At 40.9% G+C, this 21,870-nt stretch overlaps 1 protein-coding gene and 2 long non-coding RNA genes across 10 annotated transcripts in view; all 3 read right to left on the bottom strand.

Moving 5' to 3' along the window:
• LOC109399010 (spectrin beta chain) overlaps nt 1–21,870 on the bottom strand; it is a 73,830-nt gene that overhangs the window by 8,447 nt on the left and 43,513 nt on the right. For 2 of the 8 annotated variants that reach the window (XM_062859502.1, XM_062859503.1), the window contains exons 2-10: nt 13,352–13,542; nt 12,964–13,289; nt 7,167–12,753; nt 6,905–7,101; nt 6,651–6,840; nt 4,585–4,767; nt 4,078–4,187; nt 3,842–4,008; nt 3,595–3,777 (exon numbers count right to left, since the gene is read on the bottom strand). In XM_062859502.1, coding sequence (XP_062715486.1) covers nt 3,595–3,777; nt 3,842–4,008; nt 4,078–4,187; nt 4,585–4,767; nt 6,651–6,840; nt 6,905–7,101; nt 7,167–12,753; nt 12,964–13,289; nt 13,352–13,487 — 7,079 coding nt within the window. In that variant the 5' untranslated portion in view covers nt 13,488–13,542. Of the gene's footprint in view, nt 1–3,594; nt 3,778–3,841; nt 4,009–4,077; nt 4,188–4,584; nt 4,768–5,035; nt 5,144–6,231; nt 6,286–6,650; nt 6,841–6,904; nt 7,102–7,166; nt 12,754–12,963; nt 13,290–13,351; nt 13,543–21,870 lie in introns of those variants that run through there. The other 6 variants (XM_062859505.1, XM_062859504.1, XM_062859506.1 and 3 more) reach the window with 6 other exon arrangements.
• On the bottom strand, nt 405–3,588 carry LOC134291578 (uncharacterized). The gene is made up of 2 exons (XR_009999166.1): nt 1,181–3,588; nt 405–1,100 (listed from the first exon to the last, which is right to left on the bottom strand). It is a non-coding gene; the product is annotated as an uncharacterized LOC134291578 (long non-coding RNA).
• On the bottom strand, nt 5,396–6,210 carry LOC134291579 (uncharacterized). Its single transcript, XR_009999167.1, has 2 exons — nt 6,090–6,210; nt 5,396–6,022 (listed from the first exon to the last, which is right to left on the bottom strand). It is a non-coding gene; the product is annotated as an uncharacterized LOC134291579 (long non-coding RNA).

The raw sequence follows: 21,870 nt of genomic DNA, 5'->3' as shown, positions 1-21,870 counted from the left end.
GCGACTCGAGGTTAGTTTGGGTGGGAGATGCGGTCAAAATCTAAATGGTACTTCGCGTTGGGAGCGAACACTATCTATGATTTACAATAAGCCAGCACAAGCCGATAAAAACTTGTACGATCATCGTATAGACAAAACTTTGCTCTATTAGTTGTGGCCGGCATGTACAAAGTCCACATTTGGACTTTGGGCATATACCTATTCGATTACTAAAAATTAATGGAGAGAAGGCTTTGTTTAATTTCGCCCTAGTAATTTCAGTATGATTATTTCGGTAAAAATCAATTTTCAATACAATTTGTTCACAATATGAGTTAAATGCAAGATAACATCCTGTTATAAATAAAACTGGACTTCTTAAGGTGAAATGGGAGCGCGTCCAGGTGCATTTATGACTCGAGAGCACCGATCTCGTCAACCACAAAATGCCCGAAAACGAAAATGCTGCTCAATGTTTACCGCGAGTGAGCAAGGCTACTCATTGCTTTTTCAGCTCTGTTTGTTGCTTGGATGACGAGATCCGTGCTTTCGGTATTTGCAAGGCAGCCATTGTACGGCCATCTTTGGAAATTTAAGACAAAGTTGTTCCATTGCATGGCCTTGTGTGGCAATTTTATTGGCTTCCTTGAACATAGAATATCTACGAATTTGAAGGAGCGGACCTGGTGTGGTGGTTAAAGTACGTGACTATCACGCCGAGGACCTGGTGTCGAAACCCACTCCCGACAAAATCATTAAATGTGAGTTCTTCCTTCGGAAGGGAAGCAAAACGTGGGTCCCGAGATGAACTAGCCTAGGCCTAAAAATCTCGTTGACCCTTCCCGCCCACGACTTCATTCAAAGTTTCGAATGCTAATGAATGCTTTGTATAAAAAGTGCTCGAACAAGTGTTACGAATCACTTCAATTTATCGAAATCGTAAAAAAAGTTTTTAATTGTTTATCAATAGTTCTTGATTGTTTATCAATAGTTTTACTATTGAACCAATAATTAGAGTGGACAAGTACTCTAATAAGCTTAGCTCCTCTTCCCAAGCACTCTTAAAACATATTGAAGTGAACTGGTTCAGGTCGGATTCGCCAAAAAGTGATGATGCTCTACTGCCGTGAATCGCAATCAGTCCCATCTTTGCTGGATTTCCTATGCAAATGGGACATATATGTGATTCACGGCAGTCTACAAGTCTACAGATACCATGAGCTTTAAAGGGTTAATACAGATAAAAATGCAAAAATGGATATTACGAAAAGGCAGGCTCCATTATATTTATCCTACCTAATACACTATGTTTAGTATACAACGAAATAGTTAATGGGATCAGGGGATTTCACTTGCAAAGAATTTCACTTTCTACTATCCCAGTTTAAAAGCTTCCTATAAAAAAGAGTGTATTTAGTGTATGGAAGACGTTTGCCTTGTACTTTACCTTAAAGTTTACCGAATAACGTAAGAGTCGCAGAGGAGTCGAAGTCGCAGTGATAGCAAGTCTTCACGCGGTGAATGTAAATTTTATTTACGCCGTGGAGAGTTACGTTTACTGGCTTCTGTTAACTGAACTATTAACGCTACGTCAGTATGTCGTTAGGCAAAGTTTCAGATAATACTAATATGAAAAAGTCTTCCATATTGTATTTTGATAATATGTTTCTATAGCGAGTTAGCAACAAGTGAATGTAGCTTTTTGCAAGTGGATCTTCCCATCCCATGTAATTGTTTATGTATCTAGTACTGGGAATACATTTGTGCTGCAAAGTTTCAAACCGAAACAATGTCATCATAACTGTTGCCAATTCTGTGAAAGCATCTAGTAGAGAAATCTAAATACTAATATACCATGCAACGTAAAAAGAAACCAAAAACACGGTAAAGCAAAACTTTGTGATACAGCAAAGAAATATTTCACGGAATAACAAATGCAAGTATGAAATGTAGTGCATGTTGATGTAAGAAATCGAAATGTACTATCAATTACCTATTAATTAATGAAAAACAAAATAAACCGTTCTTCGGCAAAGTAAGCTTCTATACTTTTTGTTCGTAAAAAAATACTGGGAATATTCATTGAACCGGATTTTGCAATCTCTTATATAGTGAAAAAATAATATTATAGGAATACAAAACGTTCCACAGTGGATCCAGCCCCATATGAGGGCGGTCATAAATATGATTTAATCGAGTTTTATGATGAAACCGCTAAATTTGATGCATATTTGCATTCCAAATGCGTTTTTGTATTGTTTGTGAAAAATGGGCTCAATCGATTTTTTAGCCTTACGGAGCCGAAATTTATTATTTTGCAGTTTTGGTTACCAACTGATTTAGATATACTAATATTAGTTTAGGCGGTCCACGGTAGTCAAAACTGCTCAAGAATAGTGAAATGCACATAACGTGATGGATAAAGAGGGTGAAAGTTGGAAAAAAGTGCTCCGTTTAATGCAATGCGGGAGGTATTTGTTAGTTTTTGAATAAATTGAAAGTACGTCACTTAAGTGACTACCACCAATCTGGTCGCAAACGGTTGCAGCTAAATTCACCAGTAAATCATTGTTTAAGATTATAGGGAAGTTTTATAGAAGAACGTCCGAAGGGGTCGAAATGGGAAACATTTTTTTTTTTTTGCTTGTTGAAAATTTTCAGTTTTTTATGCCTTGTGGAAAAAGCATCTAATTCAGTCACACTTATTCAAATAAAATGATAGAGAATGGCATCTAAATTTGTGATAAACATCGATTTCAACTATGTAAGAATCGAACACAATCAATCAAATACATGCCGAATGGATGAGACTTTTAGAGTGATAAATGCATAGGACTGAAATTAGAAAAATTCAAAAAAAAATCTATTCAAGAACATCTACTTCATGAGCTCTGCGGAAAAGTTTCTGCAGACATTTGATAAAAGTAATGATTGTCTCTAGTTATTAAAGCATTAAACTTGATGTTTCCGCAATGATATCACAGATTCATTAAGGTCAAATTTTTGGATTTGTGACTTATGGCCGATCGCGCCAAATTTTTGGCACCTGAAAATCTTATTGAATGCGACCGAATTTGCATTATTTATACAGAGAATGACCCAGTTCAATGAATATAGCTTTTTTGAAAACAGAATCAATTTTTTAATGAACCCAATATAGATAAAATGTAATTTATGATGATCGATTTTTTTTCCAACACGATGGATGAAATGAAACTGAAGTACAAAACCATCACCACACTTAAAATGAACATCCCCAAACGCACAAAACGTCACACTTTCATAAGGTTACAGGTAAAACCATTTTTTCGCATTTTGCGGTAAGCTCAAGCAGATAAGCCAGAGCATTGTGATATGGGATGAAAATGTGCGTAGGAAACACTATTGGCAAAATGTTTGCCAATTCCGTGTGTCAAAACATAATGGGGATTAAATGTGCGTCTTTGCAGTAACTTGAAAGAGGAGATGAATGCATTCAGTAATGGAATTGTTGTAGAGTTGCGGTGTCGTGTGTACGTGTGAAGATATTGGCATTGATGACTTGGAATCGGTGTATTGGTGGAAGTTTGTGTGTATGTTTTATGATTTAGGAAGAAGTAGTAAAAGGCAATTTACTTTTTCTTCAGTGTAAAGAATGACCGTCTCTTTTGTTCATCCTTTTGTGATGAAGCTGGCAACGTTAACGAGCGGCCTTCACCGCTAGCGTCAAGCTCGCATTGGGCTTTCAAAGCAGTTACCCATTGGTTCATTTCGGCGTCATCGTGACACTGCAGCAGGAATTCACCACCGTTCGACAACCTGTGAAAGAAAAACGGGATTTTTTTTAAGGAATGTTTTTAATTGATCGAACGGTGACGCATACTTTATTCTGAACACATGCTTTTTCTTGGTGTAGTCAGTAGCAATTTCGATTTGAGCTCCCTTTAGCTCTAGTGGGGGTTCACCACGGAACGTTTGTTCTGGAACAGCCTTCGATGTTTTCTGATCTTTGAAGAATGTCAATCGACCGTTACGGGCAACGCTGTAGATCTGATGAAAGCAATGAAAGATGTGATTAACATTGTTGTGAACTCCAATACTCCAAAGCCAATAACTCACCTTATCCCACGATCGATTGGAGGCCTTCTTGGTGGTAGATTCCCATTCGTGTTTCCTGGTAAGAACGCCCTCCTGTGCGCCTTCATCGGCTCCTCCGGGACTTGGGCGATCTAGATACGATAATGGATGGATCAGTATTCAAGTATGCAAATCATTGAATCAAAAATGAAAGGGTATCGTTATCTGGCCAATAGTTTGATTTTCCTACGATTTGATGGAGCTATGTTTAAATGTAAATATCGAAACAAGAAAGTTCACATTTCTTTATTAAAGAAGGTTCTGGTGTTCCTCTACTTCCCGCTGATGGATAACACAGTTGAATCGCAACATGTTAGGCTAGATGAAACTTACTGAAACAATATCTAAATGAAAGAAACATGCACATAACACATTGTGTACTACGAAATCTACTGAAAGCCTAGCATGAGCAGAGCACATACAAGAACAGCTTAAAATGAACGCGACCTGTAAAATTCAAACGGGTTACATATAATGACATTTTTATACCTCCTTCGTCGTCCGATACTTCTGCTTTGGAGGTCCCTCGCTTCCAGCGGAAACTCCGGAAGGGACTCTTGGATCGAGATCTTCGGCTCACTTTGGACGCTGAAGCACTGGCCGTGCTGGCGGAACGCTCTTTGGGTGTCGCTGAGTGCCTCCTTGTGCTGGTGCTGGGTGTATCGGTGCCGACTTGTTTGGGTTGTTTAATGTTTTTGCGTACATTTCACACATTGATGGGATTGTTGATGGTTCAAGAAGGCAGGCAAAAATGAAAACGTGACAAACGCGGACACGAAAAAACAAAAATCGAACTTCAATTTAATTTGGTGACACTTCAGCCAAATTTAACCCAGCACCATTTTTTGTTTGTTTTCCAAGCCGTTACGGTTTCAACCAATTGAATGCTAGCTGTGATGTTAGTTACAGAAAACCAGATAATTAAGCAAATGATACTTACTGGATGGGTACTTGGGCAATGTACCAGTCCTTGAGCTAATAGGCCTCTAAGTTGACCCAACCGAAGCACCTTTCCCAGCTTCTGTGCCCAATTTAGATTTTGCATGCACTGTACAAACATGTTTTTTGAACCATGTTAGAAGAATAAACATGCATCATATCGTTAGTCAACTTGAATTGAAGCTGCTACTTTACCATGGGATGTGGAATGAGTTCATGATTGAGCCACGGGACTTCCACCACTAGCTTACCTTGCACGATGATTACATATCAAGAAGATTGATTGAATTTAACACTTTTTAACAAAATGAAACAAAATATGTAAAGCTAAATTCTGTTATGCTACTTTTTCCGAATGCTGATGCCACAAATGCTGTCTTTGTAGAGCTCCGTTTTATAAAACGTCGTTCCTTCGAATGAACGGCTTCCCCGAATGATGTGCTTATTCAGTAATGGTAAATCATGTTATGATTTTCACTAGATTGTACTGTTTGAATTGAAATCATTGTCACAAGCGTGGTATGTCTTCTATTTGATGACATTTTTTAATTTACCTACTGAGTTTGGTAGGTATACAGCTTCACCGACAGGAACCGAAAAATGTTTATGTTTAATTTTATCATTTCACAAGGCTGGGTTCAATCAATTTTAGTAATACCTGTAAAAATATCTGGAGCGGAATATTTGGCATTAGATAACTAGGCGTAAAGACATCAAATGGCTTGCTACCATCTAAAATAGTCACCGAAACAGATGTATGCAGATGACATTTCACGCTGGGAGCTGAGTGATATTCAAAAGTCAGTCAAGGTAAAGTCATGACTTTCAACAGCATTGCATCAGTGATGAGCGCAATGTTTCTCGACCAACCTTCTTGATATGTAGTCTTCGCTAAAATCTCAATCAACGGATAACCTCTACTTACGCAATTCCGAAGCAAAGGGATAGGTACAGCATGCATTATGATTGGTACTCTACGCAATAGCAACTGAAAACAGAAGAAGGTACAAGCGGAAAGTAGGAAAACACCACATCCTAGCAGGAAAAGTCCTTACGTAGAAGCATCAGCAATAAATACCATTATATAGGATAAAACCACCTTCGCAAGACAGTGATCACAGAGTATAAGCAGGCAGCAAACGAGGAAACACTTCTACATTGGCCAAATAGGTTGTTAGTAGTATGGTCGTTAAGTACCTGGCTGGGAAATAGGTCTTTCTTTTTCTACAGGTGAAGTTGCTCGCATAGTGACTGATAACAGTTATATGTGGTAAGAGGGTTTCGTCAATATTTGGTCAGTTACAATTTTGGTTATCGATTGTGATAAGTTGGGCAGCGTGTGTACAAAAGAGGTGGGTTAGTGTGATTATTTGAATATTTAGCGGAAAATACGGGTGGGTTAACTTCAAAAGAGCATTGATTGACAAGTTTCGACATGTGATTATCGGGTGACTTTAGGCTTAGTTTCTGCCACAAAGTTTACGAACAGAAGCGCATTAGCATAAACGCAATAAGTGATAGTTACTTTTAACAGGATATCATGTAGAATGTGTTAGTATCGATTGTGTTTTAAATGGAATGCATAACTATGATTGAATCAACTTGAATTAAGTTACCTGATTCCTGCTCCTTCGTGGAATGTGGTGAGCCTGGTGCATCGGCTGTATCACGCGCTGCTGCTTCGGCTTGACGTGCTGCCTCAGCTTCAGCTTCCGCTGCAGCTCGGGCTTCTGCTTCCGCTTGCAAACGTTGTCGTTCTGCCTCTTCTGCAGCTTCCTGGCGACGTTTCATTTCTTTGAGCTCAAACTGAAATGACAATAAAAATATATGATAATCACTGCCTTTCACACTTTATCAAACGTGTACATACCGTTGTCAATCGCTCTAAAGCGCTGAAACGTTCCTCTTGTGCAGCAGCAGATTTTTCAAAAGCCTCGTGCTTCTTTATCAGGTTCTCAACTTCGTCAATAGTGTGTCCCAGTTCTGTCGACATTAGATACGGTTCTTGTGCAATCAACCAGGCCTCGGCAACGGCTGCATCACGGGCAAACTGGTATACCTCCAATACTGAAAAAGAAGCGTCAAATAGTACAAACACGAATCGCTTCAGCATGCAAGACAAAGACACATACTCAGCTGTAGGTTCTCCCAACGTTCTTCCCATCGATGCAGAAGCGCATTCCGGCTGTTCGTCAACTGCAACAGGCGCTCCTTGATATCTGCCGATGCATAGTGATTCCTTCCCAAGAGTTCTTTTCCAAGGGCCAAACACGCCGAAAAGTTATCTTCACGAGTGTCAATTTCTGCTTTTAGACTTTGGTGATTGTTCATCAGCAGCTCCACTCCTGATACATCGCGGGGTTTTTCCGAGGTATTCATCTGCCGGACCACGTCTTCCATCCATAGCATTAGCGTTCGCACCATGTTGAAGAATTTGAACAAATCTCCAGTATCGGCAAGTTTGTTCTTACGAGCGTCGCACATTCCCTGGAGGTTGGCCCAGGCAGCGAGTACCTCATGTTCACGGTTTGTGATTTCACGTGCCTTTTCACCTGCGTATGCTGCTTGCAGTTTCGAGGATTCTTCCTGAATCTGCTGGACTTGAGAGTGGAGTGTCATCAGGTCTTGAATGAAGTTTTGATGCTTGCGTTGTAGCGCCGAAACGGATCCTGCATCACGTCCCAGTTCGTCCGATACACCATGTTGCTTCTCAATAATTCGACCCAGAACATCCTTACAATCGTGGAAGAATTTATGTAGCTCACGAGAAGCGGCCAACATCGCCTTTCTGGTTTCAATCAGCTCCAGCAAATCCTGCCAGGACTCGTTAAGACCGTCTTTCCATTCTGCTATCGTTGCACTGTCCGAATGTCCAGCATGAATCAACTCGTCTGCGATTCCATTAGCCTTGGCAACTCGTTCGCTTCCGACGGCAGCCGTATCTTGGGCAAATTCGTTGAAGCGCTCCCACAACAATGTAATGTGATCATAATCTTGTCCAAGTTCGTGCGAACCAGCAACCAACTCACGTTCCGCAATCCATTGTTCAAGATCATCAACCTCTCGGTTCAACATGAACAGTTGCAACGCTTCGTCCAAACGGGCGCGACGCTCTCCGGCCAAATCCTTCAATCCAGCGTATAATTTGTCCAGCTGGGACTGCTTGACGGAAACCTGATCGCTGTATGCATGCTGTTCAGCGGTCAACTGCCTTGCAGTCTCGCCCAGTTGCCGGATTGTGTCGGCATAGTCCTCCACGGACTGTTCCAGAGTATCATGCTTCTTCATCAGATTTTGGGCGGAGATTTCATCCTTTCCTCGGTCTTCCACCATCATGTACAGTTCCTGTTCGCTCATCCATGATTCAGCTTCAGCAGCATCGAAGAAGTACTGTTGCACCTTCTCCGATTGGTCCAGCTGTTTGTGACGGTTGTCAATGGCATCCTTCAATTCCTGCCATTTTTGTGTCAGCTGACTGATTAAATCGGCGTACTGAGAAGCATCTTCATGTCCTTCATCAATCAACTTTTGACCATTATTGCAAATGGTCATAATTCTAGGCTCATGATTATCAATTTCGGTATTCAGCGACTGGTGCTTCTTCTTCAGCACATGAACATTAAATAGCGAGTTGCCATATTCTTCCGAGTTAGCCAATGGCATCTTTTCATCTATCCAGAGTTTTTCATCCTCAACATCGCGACGGAATTGGTAAGCCTCCTTCTTCTTCTCAAGCTGACGCTGACGTTCCAGAAGTGGTGCTTTGATCTTTTCGAATCGGGCATTGACTGCTGTCTTCTTCTCTACGATAGGTTCCACAACGTCCTGAGGAGCGGTTTTCGTAAGAACTTCCGTTTGTTTCTCGAGTTCTTCGACTTGTCGGGCCTTAACTGCCATTTGCGTTTGAATGACCTGTTGTTTCTGCATCAGAATGTTCACCGAAGTCAGATCATTACCCGTGTCAGTGTTGATGATCTGTTTCTCCAAATCATCCATCCATGAATCAATATCATCTACGCTCTGTTGGACAATAACCTCACGTTTGGCGTCGAACAAAAGTGCTCCCTTCTCTTTGGTGCTGGTTTCCAGCTCATCAAAGTTCTTGGCCAGGTCTTGTAGTTTTGGTTCAATGATTTCCTTGAATTCTGGTTTTTCGACCATCAACTCCTGGGCCGCTTTCTGGGCTTCATGCAGACGTTCCTTGTTGGCAGCAATTTCCGCTTCGAATGCTTGATGACGGGTCCATTTACTGTGGACGGTCTTGGCGCTACGGTAGGTATCGTCCTGAGCAGTAATGTACTTCTCCTGCACCCACTCTGTCAGCTCTTCAATGTCCTGTAAGAATTCATGCAGCTTAACTTGATTCTTCAACTTTTCGTGCAGCTCAATAGCACGGTTACGGTTATCGTCGCGACGATGAGCGATGCTCTCAGCTCGCTTTCCGATCTTTTCGGAATCGAAGTGCTGTTTTTCGGTGAGCTGATCAGCAACCTGCACGATAGTATTGATTTTCTCATCATTGGCTTCCATAGTGGTTAGGAATGCTTCATGTCGCTTCAGTTGATTTTCAGCCTGCTCTAGGTTAACTGGAGTATCATCCTTACTAAGGACATGCTCTTGTTGACTAAGAAGAACTTCAGCTTGGCGTGCATCGCGATTGAACAACTGCTGATCCAAGCTTTGAGACAACAGAACTTGACGGTTCTCCCACATCTGGTGCAACTCTTCCCAGCCATCCTTCAGTGCCTTTAGACGTTCACGCAAGAACATGTATTGTGGATCTTCGGTCTGAGTCGGTTCCGAAGTTAATCCCTCGCCGTACTCCATCATCTTGGTATAATCTTCGGTGTAATTGTCGATTTCCTCGCGAATACTCTGGTGTTGATTCAGCAGCTTCTCAGCCTCTGGCAGTGATGTAGGAGTATCTTCGGAAGCAACATCGGTTTGTGTTTTGGTCAACCAAGCCTGGAAATGATCCAAATCACGGAGGAAACGGTGAAGATCTCCAGCTTCTTCCAGTTTAGAGTCACGTTCTTTCAACATCTGAGTGAGTTGTTCCCAGATAACTTGGATCTGTGAAATTCTCTCGCGGATCAAAGCCGCTTCTTCCGGATGTTCACCTTCGATGGCATCGGCCTCGCTTTCCAAGGCGGTGAGCTTTGCCTGAATGGCGGCTAGATCACGCTCCATGCCACTAAGACGACGCTGCAAAGTCATAACACCAGTCAAGTCCATCTGGAGGCTGTCAGTGTCAGTAAGAATGCGTTTTTTATCCTCGATCCAAGATACTGTTTCACGACACTCGATGTAGAATGTTTGTACACCGTGAGCAGACTTCAGATCATCACGCTTGCTCTCTGCCTGTTCACGCAGCTTGGACCAACTCTGGTTCAGGTGATTTTGCTTCTCGATGATTTCTTCGGAATTGGGATGCTCAACGTGCAGCAACTGACGAGCCAGTTGGTTGACGACGGCTACCCGTGATGCGTTGGCATTCATTTCCTTGTCGAATCCGTCGTAACGATGCTTCATGATTTCTACGTCTTCGATGTCCTTTCCAGGAACCATTGTTTGCAACATGCGTTCCTTCTCACTGATCCATTGCTCTACGCCATCGCTCTCGGAAATAAGCTTGTACAAACTAAGAGCATCGAGGAGTCGCTGTTTGCGCAATTTAGCCAGTTCCATGAGTTCTTTGTAGCGGGCATCGATCGCAGCAAGACGTTCCTGGACTTTCTGCTGTTCTGGTTCCGTTAACGTTAGATTCTTGGCCTGAGCATGCAGTTGCTCGATGGTTTCAGCGTAATTTTTCAGTTCATCCGCCACGTCCTTGTGTTTCTTCAGCAAGCTTTGTACGTTTGCCTCGTCACGACCAACATCTTCGGAGGAAACCAGGCGTAGTGCATCAAGCATCCAGTTGTCAATATCATCGGCATCAGCGAAAAGTTGGAAGTAGTCAACAGCATTCTCGAGGCGTTGACGACGCGACACCGTGAGGTCGCGAAGGTTGTTCCACATAGCCAAAATCTCTTTGAGACGTTCCTCGATGCGATCTGCCCCAAAGTGACCGTTTCGAACCAAATCATCGCCAACGGTACTAACTGACATCAACTGCTGTTCATGCGAATTGATTTCCTTGTCCAAAGCTCTGTGCTTGGACAACAGTAAATTGACCGTGGTCAAATCATGACCAATTTCGTCAGCCGATACGATTTGTTCTTTCTCCTTAATCCAGTTCTCCTCATCGGCCATATCCCAGTAGAACTGCCACAGCTTACGGCTTTCCTCCAGGCGGCATCGACGGTCTACTGCTAGCTTGCACAGCTCGGCGTATGCATCCTCCAAGCGCTGCACACGGTCAACAATAATAGCTGGATCGCAAGGTTTGTATCCACCTTCTTCATCGCCCAAGAACTTCTGGGAGTTTTGCACAACTTGCTTCACACGCTCACCGAGTACGTTGATGTCGGCTTCTACAAGTGAATGTTTCTGCAGAAGATCTTCCACTCCCATCAAGTGCTTGCCAAAATCGTCGGTCAATAGACGCTGCTTGATTTCCTCCATGGAATCCAAGATATAGATCATCTCCTGGAAGTTTTGCTGCAGTTGAATGGAGAACTCCAAACGCATTCTTCTCGCTCTGAGCAGCTCGAGAAGGTAATTCCACAGACGCAGAACGTTCTCTTTGCGAGCCGCAATCCTTTCGATATCGTGATATTTCTCCGCCTCCAGCTCATTGCAGACAGCGACAACGGCCTGGACACGCTCTTCGTAGGCGAAGATATCAGTTTCAATGGCTTCATGCTTCTTCGCAGCAGCTTCAACGGCAGCCAGATCAAATCCGAAGTTGTCGGTACTGACCAGGCGTTGATTCTCCGACAGCCATGTTTCCCTCATAGTTGCCTTTCGATTGAAACGAGCGGCGAGCTGTTCGAGCTTCTCCTGACGGATCAACTCCTCGCGGAGGGCCAGTTCTCTTTCGTGTTCTGCCTTCTCCAAGCGCTCCCATGCTTTGTTAATATCGGAAATCATTTTACCTTCTTTTGGAGTGTAGGGTTTTTGATTGTTTGCTCTCATCTTCGACTGCAATGTGAACAGCAGCACTTCCAGGTTACCTTTCTCTACAAACTTGGGAGGCTTTTCGACCGTCCGGTAGTTGGAAAACTGTGCCAGTTGTTGTTGAACACCGACCAAGGAATTGGCAAACTCTCGATCGCCGAGTTGAACGATTGTAACTTCAATCCACTTCAGCAGTTCACTGGTCAGCGATTCGTACTCGTTGATCATCCGATCGTTGTCCATGGCAATACCGACGACCTTACCAATACGTTTGCCTTGTACGGTTTCCTGCTTCAGCTTGCTGAAGTAATGATAGTAAGTTACCACGTAGGTGATAATGGATTTCTCGTCGGGATGCTCAACGAACACATCTTCAGCATCCAGCAGCTTGGTCAGACCGAGCTTCTCCTCTGCCACGTTGAACGCATTATTCAGGTTCTGGATGGGATTGTTCTTCGTCAGCTTATCGAACTGGATGAGATCCGGTCGATGTTTGTGAATGATTGCATTGAAGGCAAGCCCATCTCGCCAGGAGGTAGTGAAGTTACGCACGTTTACGTTATGATAACCGGCGGTCTTCATTTGACACCATAGCAGCAGCGCATCCTTGGCGGACTTTGTCTCTTTGTTATCGGTTTCTTCGATTGTAATATCTTGGATCTAGAAGAAGAGGTGACATATTAAGAATATATTTATTTAGGCAACATTTAGAGTGTTGCTAGCCAGAGCAATAATGTTTCAATGATTTCAACGAAACCCTTTGTAGCGAGCAAAACTAGTCGGAGATCGCTACTAGTTTAGTTTTGTTTCATTTTTAGTTATCTCAGTAATCCCGTTTTATCAGCAACATCTGACGCACATATAACTTACCTGGAATCGCAGGATAATGGTCCATATGAGACCCAAGTTCAAGCTGGCATTTCCATCTACGATATCGTGAGAACCAATGTTCTCCAGATGGACCCGCTGGTCTCGAAGGAACTGCAATGCTTTGTCTACGTTTTCAAGGCAGTGAATTCGCATTTTGCCCTTCGTGGGGCGGGGCAATCGCTCGCCGGATAATACTTCCAATAGTTTGATGAGGTTTTTGCCGTCCCGCATGTCGACGTACAGGTCGGCTATTCGACTGTTGACCCTCACTAAATGCGAGTTGACCCATTTTGTGAAGGTCTTCTTCTGGACACTCTCGCGTTCCTCTGCAAAATGAATTATAATTTTATTGCGGTCTCTTTTAATGAGCAAACAAACTATTACTAACCGGCTAAAGCTTTGATTCGTGATCGCTCGAAAAGGCGTGAACTGGAGTTGCCTCCGTCGTATTCGTATTCGTCGATATACTCCTGCCCGGGACCCTGGCTGGGGTCCCACCGGACCACTGAAATGTCAGTCGTCATGGCTAGAAGCTTACTGTCCTAGAGAGCGAGCTCCCAGCGCGATGTTGTTGTAAATCTGCAAATAGTCAGAATGCACGAAACAATATTAGGTCTCTGGTAATAACTTCCCATAGAGTTTCATTCTTCTCTCAGAGCGGCAACAGTATTCAATGCGGCTGCAGCATATGACGGTAGTGAGTGCGGTGTATAGGATGCGGTATCGGCGCGACGACGACGACAACGACGACAACGAGAACGGCGATGGGCATGCAAAAACGGAGAATGCCACTAACGGGCGGCAAGCGTAATTACATCCGCCGTCGTAGTGTCTGGGTCGATTGCTGCTAGCTAGCCACACTACCACCAGAAAGGAATAAGAGGCAAGCATAAAAATCGACGACGAGGACGAATCAAGTGGCAGCAAATGATGACGAAAACGGCGCTAACCTGCCACACGTACGTTTCAGGAATGTTCCTAAATACCCGTCCGTGCAGAATAATAATGAAAGGAGAAAACAACTGCTGCAGTACTGCAATTGCGGAAATGAGTTGTACCTGCTTTGAATGAACTAGAGCAGCGTTTCTCAAACTATGGGTCGCGACCCACTGGTGGGTCGCGGGCTGATTTTTGGTGGGTCGCGAAACCTTTGACGATATCATAATAAAAATGTATAAATGAACTTATGCTTAAACCTTTTTTGGCCATTTTCAAATTTACAAATACTTTCTTGTAGAATTGCCCAAGTTATTTCTAGAAATATAGTTTCCCTTTGAATTTCAAACATTTTGAATTATTAATCTGAGTCTGGAAATAATCGAATATTGATACTACTTTCTGCGGTCTGAAACAATGCGTTCTCTAAAAAAATAGGTTCAAGTTGTTGTTTACAGTTAGTATTTTCCGTTAAATTTACACATCAAGTTCAGCATTAATATTCCAGAAAATTTTTGAAATACCAAAAGTTCAACAAACTTCGACAAAAAAACAACGAACGTTTGTTAATCTTCACTGATTTTTTTTATTTTTTTTTTCGATAAAGTTTAACTTCTGTAAAATTCTGATTTGATGAATTTTGATAATCTGAATTTTTACAGAAATCAAAACAGCTGAACAGGTTTGAAAAAAGTGGCTTAAATAAACACCGTATACCTATATAGAAAAGTACTTTTTACCCGATCTGTTTGAAGGATTTATGTTTTGTCCTATAAATCACGATACAAAATACTTGAATTTGTTTCTTTTCATTTGAAGGACACTTTTAAAGTTCTCCGATGCGTTTCACTGGCATTATATTTTCAACGACTCTGTGTATTTTTTTGTGTTCTTTATTGAAAAAATGTTTGATAGAATTCCAAAAAAGTGATGTTTTGTAAAGTTAAATTGAACCAGATTAGTTAAATTTATAAAAGAAACTTGCCAACATATTTTAAATTCCTAAAACAAAGAATATACTGAAACTGATCACGTTTACTTTATTTTAACCTATCCAAAAAAGTACACAGTAAATTAAAAAAAAAAATTAATAATTTTAAAGATTTCAGGCTATGTAACGTATGTTTATCAAAAAAGTCAACCCAAATTTTCTAAAATGACGTTTCTTTTGAAAATATGTGCTGGTGGGTCGCCGAATTCAATAACAATCAAAATTGGGTCGCAAGCTGAAAAAGTTTGAGAACCCCTGAACTAGAGTAAGTGCATTGTAGGTGTGCAGCAGAGAATCTACACAGTTGATTCAACCGTTTACTAAAGGTAACTTGAAAAGATGTTCTGCTTCGTGATGATGGTTGACAAACAAATGTTGTAATAGAATAGCACATTGAAAACCCCATAGACCGCACTTATTGTATTTGCAATGGATGACGTTAATGGTAACCTAAGAACACATTAGAAGATTACATTTGTGGAAATGCTGTGTACTTTTAAAGTCTAACTTGAGCTGAATTTCTTTTTAATACTTCATTTGAAACTGAATTACATAATCGCCATCGGACTAAACGGGTTAGATATTTTTATTCGATAATATGATTACTAGTCATCAACTACACAATTTCCTGTTGCAGGAACTAAAGTCTTTTAAACACCATCAACTAATCAAATCATTAGATGACTCGCAGGTGTATCACGCCCAGCAACCATAAGTGATTGCCAACTGGCAGGAAATAAGAATGTTTGTAATACGCATAACGTCATCTTTCGGACATTTTTCTAGACTTTATACATTGTACTAGAAATAGTAACAAATGGAGTGTCTGTGATAATTTGCTGACCGAAAAAAAAAAACTATTATACCTGCTGCTGCTAGGAAGAGAGAGATTTCGTTGTAAGGAGAGATACTTTTCAAATACGGTAGTGAGTACTGAATCTAAACTCAACACGCAAAAATAATGAGAATGTCTCAACCTGCATTTGTTGTGACAATTCACTCAATGCGACATAAGCTTGTCCCAACTTGAACAGAATACGATAAAGATCGCACACCACGAGTTCAGAGCTTTCTAAGCCGAGTCGGTAAACATTGCAACGCTGTTGAAGATCTACCATCAAACAGATTCATTTTTGGGTTAGTAATAATCGATTATTCATTATTTGGGACCATGTTATTATCTGTTACAAGTTAGGATAAAGAGTAACCGCCACGCCTTCTTTGTTGCTTGTTTTGTGCCTCTTTTGTCCGACAATTCTCTTCTCTGGAGTGAGCACTTGCACGGAATACTACACCATACTCTGTTGAAGAGATGGGAGAACTACTCGCAAATTCTCAAAAAGAAAAACAAACCGGAGTGCGCTAACTATCGAGGAATAACACTCGTCAACTCCACAAACAATGGATGTAATGACAGATGGAATGTAATGTTTACTGCGCAACAAATCCTATATAAATGCGGAAGTACAACTCGCAGGTCTACCGGCGTACGATTCAGTGAAACGAAATGAGCAATGGAAAGGAGGAATACGGTTTTCCGACGAAAGTTACTACACGCTAAGACCGCTCAGCACTAGAGTGTCCTTCCCGGGACGTCCCGGGACAAGAATTTCCGGGATTTGAATGATTTCGAGATTTCCCGAATCCCGGGATATAATTTTAGAAATCCCGACAATCCCGGGAATCCCGGAATGAAGATCATTCGTAGCTAAAACTGCCAAATATCCAAGCAAAACCTTGTTTTCACTTTTGGAATTTTATCGGTTTTCTCACATACTACCCATTGGGCTTTGGACACTAGGTTATACTTAAGAAAACATTCACAACAAATTTGGTTTTATCTCTCTCTCTTCTTGGCGTAACGTCCCCACTGGGACAAAGCCTGCTTCTCAGCTATGAGCACTTCCACAGTTATTAACTGAGAGCTTCCTCTGCCAATGACCATTTTGCATGTGTATATCGTGTGGCAGGCACGAAGATACTCTATGTCCAAGGAAGTCAAGTAAATTTCCTTTACGAAAAGATCCTGGACCGGCTGGGAATCGAACCCGTCACCCCCAGCATGGTCATGCTGGATACCCACGCCTTTACAGTTGTGGCTATATGGGCCCTTTGTTTTATATAATGCCCTAAAATTAAATTTTCAATTATACTGGTTTATTCAGTGGCGGTAAGAACTAACTGGACGTGACCCAAATATTATATTACATTGTAATGTTTGGAAAACCTGAGTCCAAACTTGCACTATATTATGTGAATTATCCGATTTTTTTAGAAGAGAATTCATGAATCTCAAAAACGAGTACAACGTCTTTAAAATTATTCAAAAACCGCAATTGCAAAAAAAAAGCCAAACTTCTGTATTGAAATATTCATAAAACTATGAGTTCAAACGATTCCCTAAAATTGCAATGAGGTTGAACAGATGCGTTTTTTACAATGCACCAAAAATACAAACTTCATCCGTAGCGATATTGGACGGATTATAATACTTTTTCCACTCAAAATATAAGATATTTGTAGAAAATTAACTTGCAATAAATTAGCTACTAAAGAGTTGAAAACAGACATTTCTTGGTGAACTTAACATTGATCCTTTATTTCTCTTTATAGATAATTTTTACATAGAATAATGGTTCATTACATTGTACAATAATTGGATAAAATGGCTTATAATGGAAACAAAATATAAATGTGTTAAATAAATAATAATAGGGTATGTGTTCCATCATTAATCTCACGCTCCCATATTCATCCTATTCAAAAACAAGCGATTACGGCGCCGATTGATTCCGTTCTTTTTGTTTTCATGGGTGCTCACTTCTAACAAAAAATACAAAAATAAGAAACAAAACAAACAGCGCTTCAATCCTTTGTTTTTCGTAGGATGAAAATGGGAGCTACATGCTTAATAAGGGAACCAATACCCTATTTGAACTGCACAAGAGCAAAACAAAACAAATTTCTAGGTTATTTAACCGTTATGTGGCCGGCAAACTTTTTGCTTTTTTCTACACCGTGTATTTTAAATGGGTGCTGGGTACCCGGGTACCCTGCCGGCCACATAAGGGTTAAATTTAAATTTAAATTAAAAAAAAATCCCGGGATCCCGGGATTAGCTGAGTATTTTGTCCCGAATCCCGGGACAAGAAAATTGGCCGGGAAATGGACACTCTACTCAGCACCTAGAATGTTAAGACCTACTCATAAGTGCATAATTTCCAGACTACACCAAAAATGTTAAACAGTAACACATTCACAAAAACAGCTCGTACAATCTTCTAGATGCGAAATGTCGATATTTTTTGTTTACCAAGGACACTATAGTAAACCTAGCTAGATTGCTGTACATTTTTTTTTTTTTGCGAATTCCACGATTTTGAGGACGCAGATTTTGTGAATGTGCAAGAGTTACACATTTTTGGTGTAGTCTGGAAATTATGCACTTTAGTGCTGATCGGTTTTAGGGTGTAGTCTGGTTCGTGCAACGCTTGGGTGGATCAAAATGCGAGACGAAAATGCATCTACACGCGCTCCTTCGGCATTAGGATCATTTTCCGACCCAAATCGTACACTACGTCAGCGAGCTGCTGCCAACGTGATGCAAAAGGAAGGTTAAATTGGAATGGGATCGCGTCCAGACGTATTTTTGCTTTGAAATTTTAAGAGCACGGATTTCGTTATCCAGGGAACGCAAGTATTCTCTACAGACGTTTATTTTGACAATGAACGAAAGAGGAATAAAACGAAAATAATGGTATAATGTATTTAGAAATAACGATTGGTAAGGGAGTAAATACTGATTGTTGATAACTGATTTCTTTCGACGGCAATATTATCAGTTGATAATCTGATATCATTTAAAGCATGAGGTGACTTGGCTACTCAACTAGATACAGTCCCGATTCGTTCGTTGGCGGCTCGTTAGGTGGGTTGTCTCGATAGTTGAATGTTCACTGGTTGGGGCAAAACCCAACTAAAAAGCACTGTCAATGTCAAAATCGATGTCAAAAAGAGTTTGACGTCTGACCGCCGTCGCATCACAGCTCCTATATACAGAACGTTTGTGCAAGTATGTGAGTGTTTCGTGACATATTTCTCGTCACTTGCGTGTGTCTACAGCATTTTGATCAGTTGTCAGTTGCCCCAACGAACGAACACGATTCGCTAATCGGGGCGCAGTCGTGACCCAACGAGCGAATCCTCACTGTACTAAATTGGGCATAGTTAGCGATACACGCCAAGGTCTCCATTAAAGTTGTAATGCTAGCTACGTATCAAGTTAACGACTCGCTACTTCCAACTTCCAGGAGCGTCTTCAATGTATATCGTACTTGATTTGAGTCAAATACCAGACACTAAGGACGGCCTTATAGTTCAGGTCAAAATACGTATCTGTCATTGGATGCAAACATATAGTTGAAATCAAACGGAAAAGAAATAAACTAGATTTTCTTATACTTTCAGGTATTCCACTAACACGTTCAGGTTGTTTGGTAACTCACAATTGTTTGGTTATCAATTGGTATGTCGCTTGAAATTTCCAAACTAAATGAGTCCGAAAGTGTAAAAATCGAAATAACCAAAAGAAATTCTATACTTATCAACTTACACAGATAAAAATAGTGAGATTTACACGTCATGTAAACTTCATTTTAGTTTACATTTAGTGTTATGAGGGTCTACATGACATATCATGTAAATTTGTGTTATATGTCATGTAAAAACTCAGAATCATGCGGTATTACATGACATATAATAGAAATTTACATGATATTTTATGACTTTTACATGATATGTCCTGTAAACTTCTGTGATAGCCCACGCTCCGAGCATGTGCATCATATGTCACCGAATTTTACACTCTTTTTTCCATCTGTGTACAAAAACTGCAATTGTAATTGTAATTTATTTATCAACGTAAACCTGACAGTTACATTAACTTTTAATCAAGTCAAAGACTAAAAACTCTTTGAAAATAAATCATACAATAGGGTACTGTTCCCTTATTAAGGTGAATATATAACGAAGCCACACCTCAAATTTTTAAGAGCACAAATCTGAAGAACCAAAAGTTGGTTTGCGCTGAAAAGTTGATCGATTGGTAACCCGCTGGTGGTGACCAATCGACCAACTTTTCAGGGCAAACTGGCATTCGATTGTTCAGACATGTGCTCTTGAAAATTTGAGGTGTGGCTTCGTTTTATATTCACCTTAAACATATGGCTCCAATTTTCTTCCTAAGAAAAACGAAGGATTGAAGCGCTTTATGTTTTGTTTCTTATTTTTGTATTTTTTGTTAGAAGTGAGCACGCATGTAAACAAAAAGAACGGAACCAATCGGTGTCGTAATCGCTTTTTTTTCAAACAGGATGAATTTGGGAGCGTGAGATGACTGATGGCACTCAAACCCTATAATAAAAATTAGATCTAAGTTGTCTCTGTTGAGCGCAGCTTTTAGATAAGAGGAATTTTAAAGCACAATTTTAAAATATATGAACACAAAAACGAATGAAGGTTTTGTTTACCCAAAAAAAAAGCAACAACCTATTTGTCAAAATTTGATGTTCGTAAGCCTTGAAGAACTGGAATCAATATGAGTAACAATTCGCTTCAAGATTAACCAGCGAGCCCATATACAGGCCTAAATTATGCCTCAATCTGAGCCTGATTATGTGTATACAAACCAACCCTGTCGTAGCGAAACAAACGGATGCTGCTGGTGATCAGCGATCGTGTTTTTTTTTCAACTAATTGACAGAACAAACTCTGCTATACCAACGACAACAAACGAAGATGGAAAACACCCGGCCGATGCTTTTCGTCTATCGCGCCTATGTATACACATTGGATTTGATAAAAATACACTTGAATGTACTGCGCGCGTATAGAGATTAGCAGGTTTTGGGGTGGGTATGTGTATACGGAGAAGGCGATACTCTAACTAAACATTACGAGCTACCTTATACACAGCCGGCACAGAACGAAACATTTGACACGAGCGGCCAACAACTGCCGAACGATGGAACATATTTGAATAACGAATGGAATGGAATGGTCAGCTGAATGAAGGTTTGGTATTGATGATGAGTTGAGTAGTCGCAAAGCCGAGCAGAATAGTGATGACATCATAAGTTTTCGCTTTTGACCAGTAACTCTCGGAAGTTCAAGGGAGATTTTCTGATGTTTACAGTTGTTGCCGATATGCGACAGTGGGTCCTTTCATTATTGTTGCAATAAATTAATATGGCACGCATTTTATTGCTACTGTTTAGAAGTTCAGAAAATGTCAATACATATTAGTAATTAGACACTATCTGAATTCATATTTTAAGCTGTGGGATATTCTATCTACTGTTTGGTATAATATAGTAAATTCCCATCCAGAGCAATGATTTTCAGGATTCAGGTCTAAAAGTTACAAGAAATTGAACAACACCTATGAAATAATGATCGTCTGTTCCACGATTGGAGAACGATGCACATGCTTCGTCCCACTTATTATCAGTTGACGGGGCATTAGACACTCAAATCACAGACAAACAGACGTAACACTTCGAACATTTTTCGATTCAAATCATAGTCACGGAAACATATTCGCCCAATGCTAAAATGACTAAGTTTGGCCGACCATCAACTAGGTGGCGGTAGTGAGCAAACGTCAAACTCGAACAAAAACGATGTGAGCGCCACAGGTGGGTAGTTGGCCAACTATCAAATTTTGAAAAAGATCGTTAAATCGAAGTACGATGGGAATTATCAGAGTGTTACGTCTGTTTGTCTGTGCTCAAATTATCATCAGCCATTCAAAACGCACAGCTAAATAAGCAGCATGGAGCTACCTATGTGTAGAATGTGTGTGACTGTGTCAAGCTTATCGTCTCCAACGGCCATGAGTATGTAAACAGGTCGGGCCGCCGCCATCGTCACGATATGAACAACCGAAGACTATGATTCCGATGTGGAAACAGACATAGGGC

The sequence above is a fragment of the Aedes albopictus genome, chromosome 3 (genome assembly GCF_035046485.1).
Source record: "Aedes albopictus strain Foshan chromosome 3, AalbF5, whole genome shotgun sequence".
NCBI classification, from domain to species: domain Eukaryota; kingdom Metazoa; phylum Arthropoda; class Insecta; order Diptera; family Culicidae; genus Aedes; species Aedes albopictus.
Note: the sequence above shows the minus strand (reverse complement) of the source record. Positions and strands in the feature narration are given on the sequence as shown.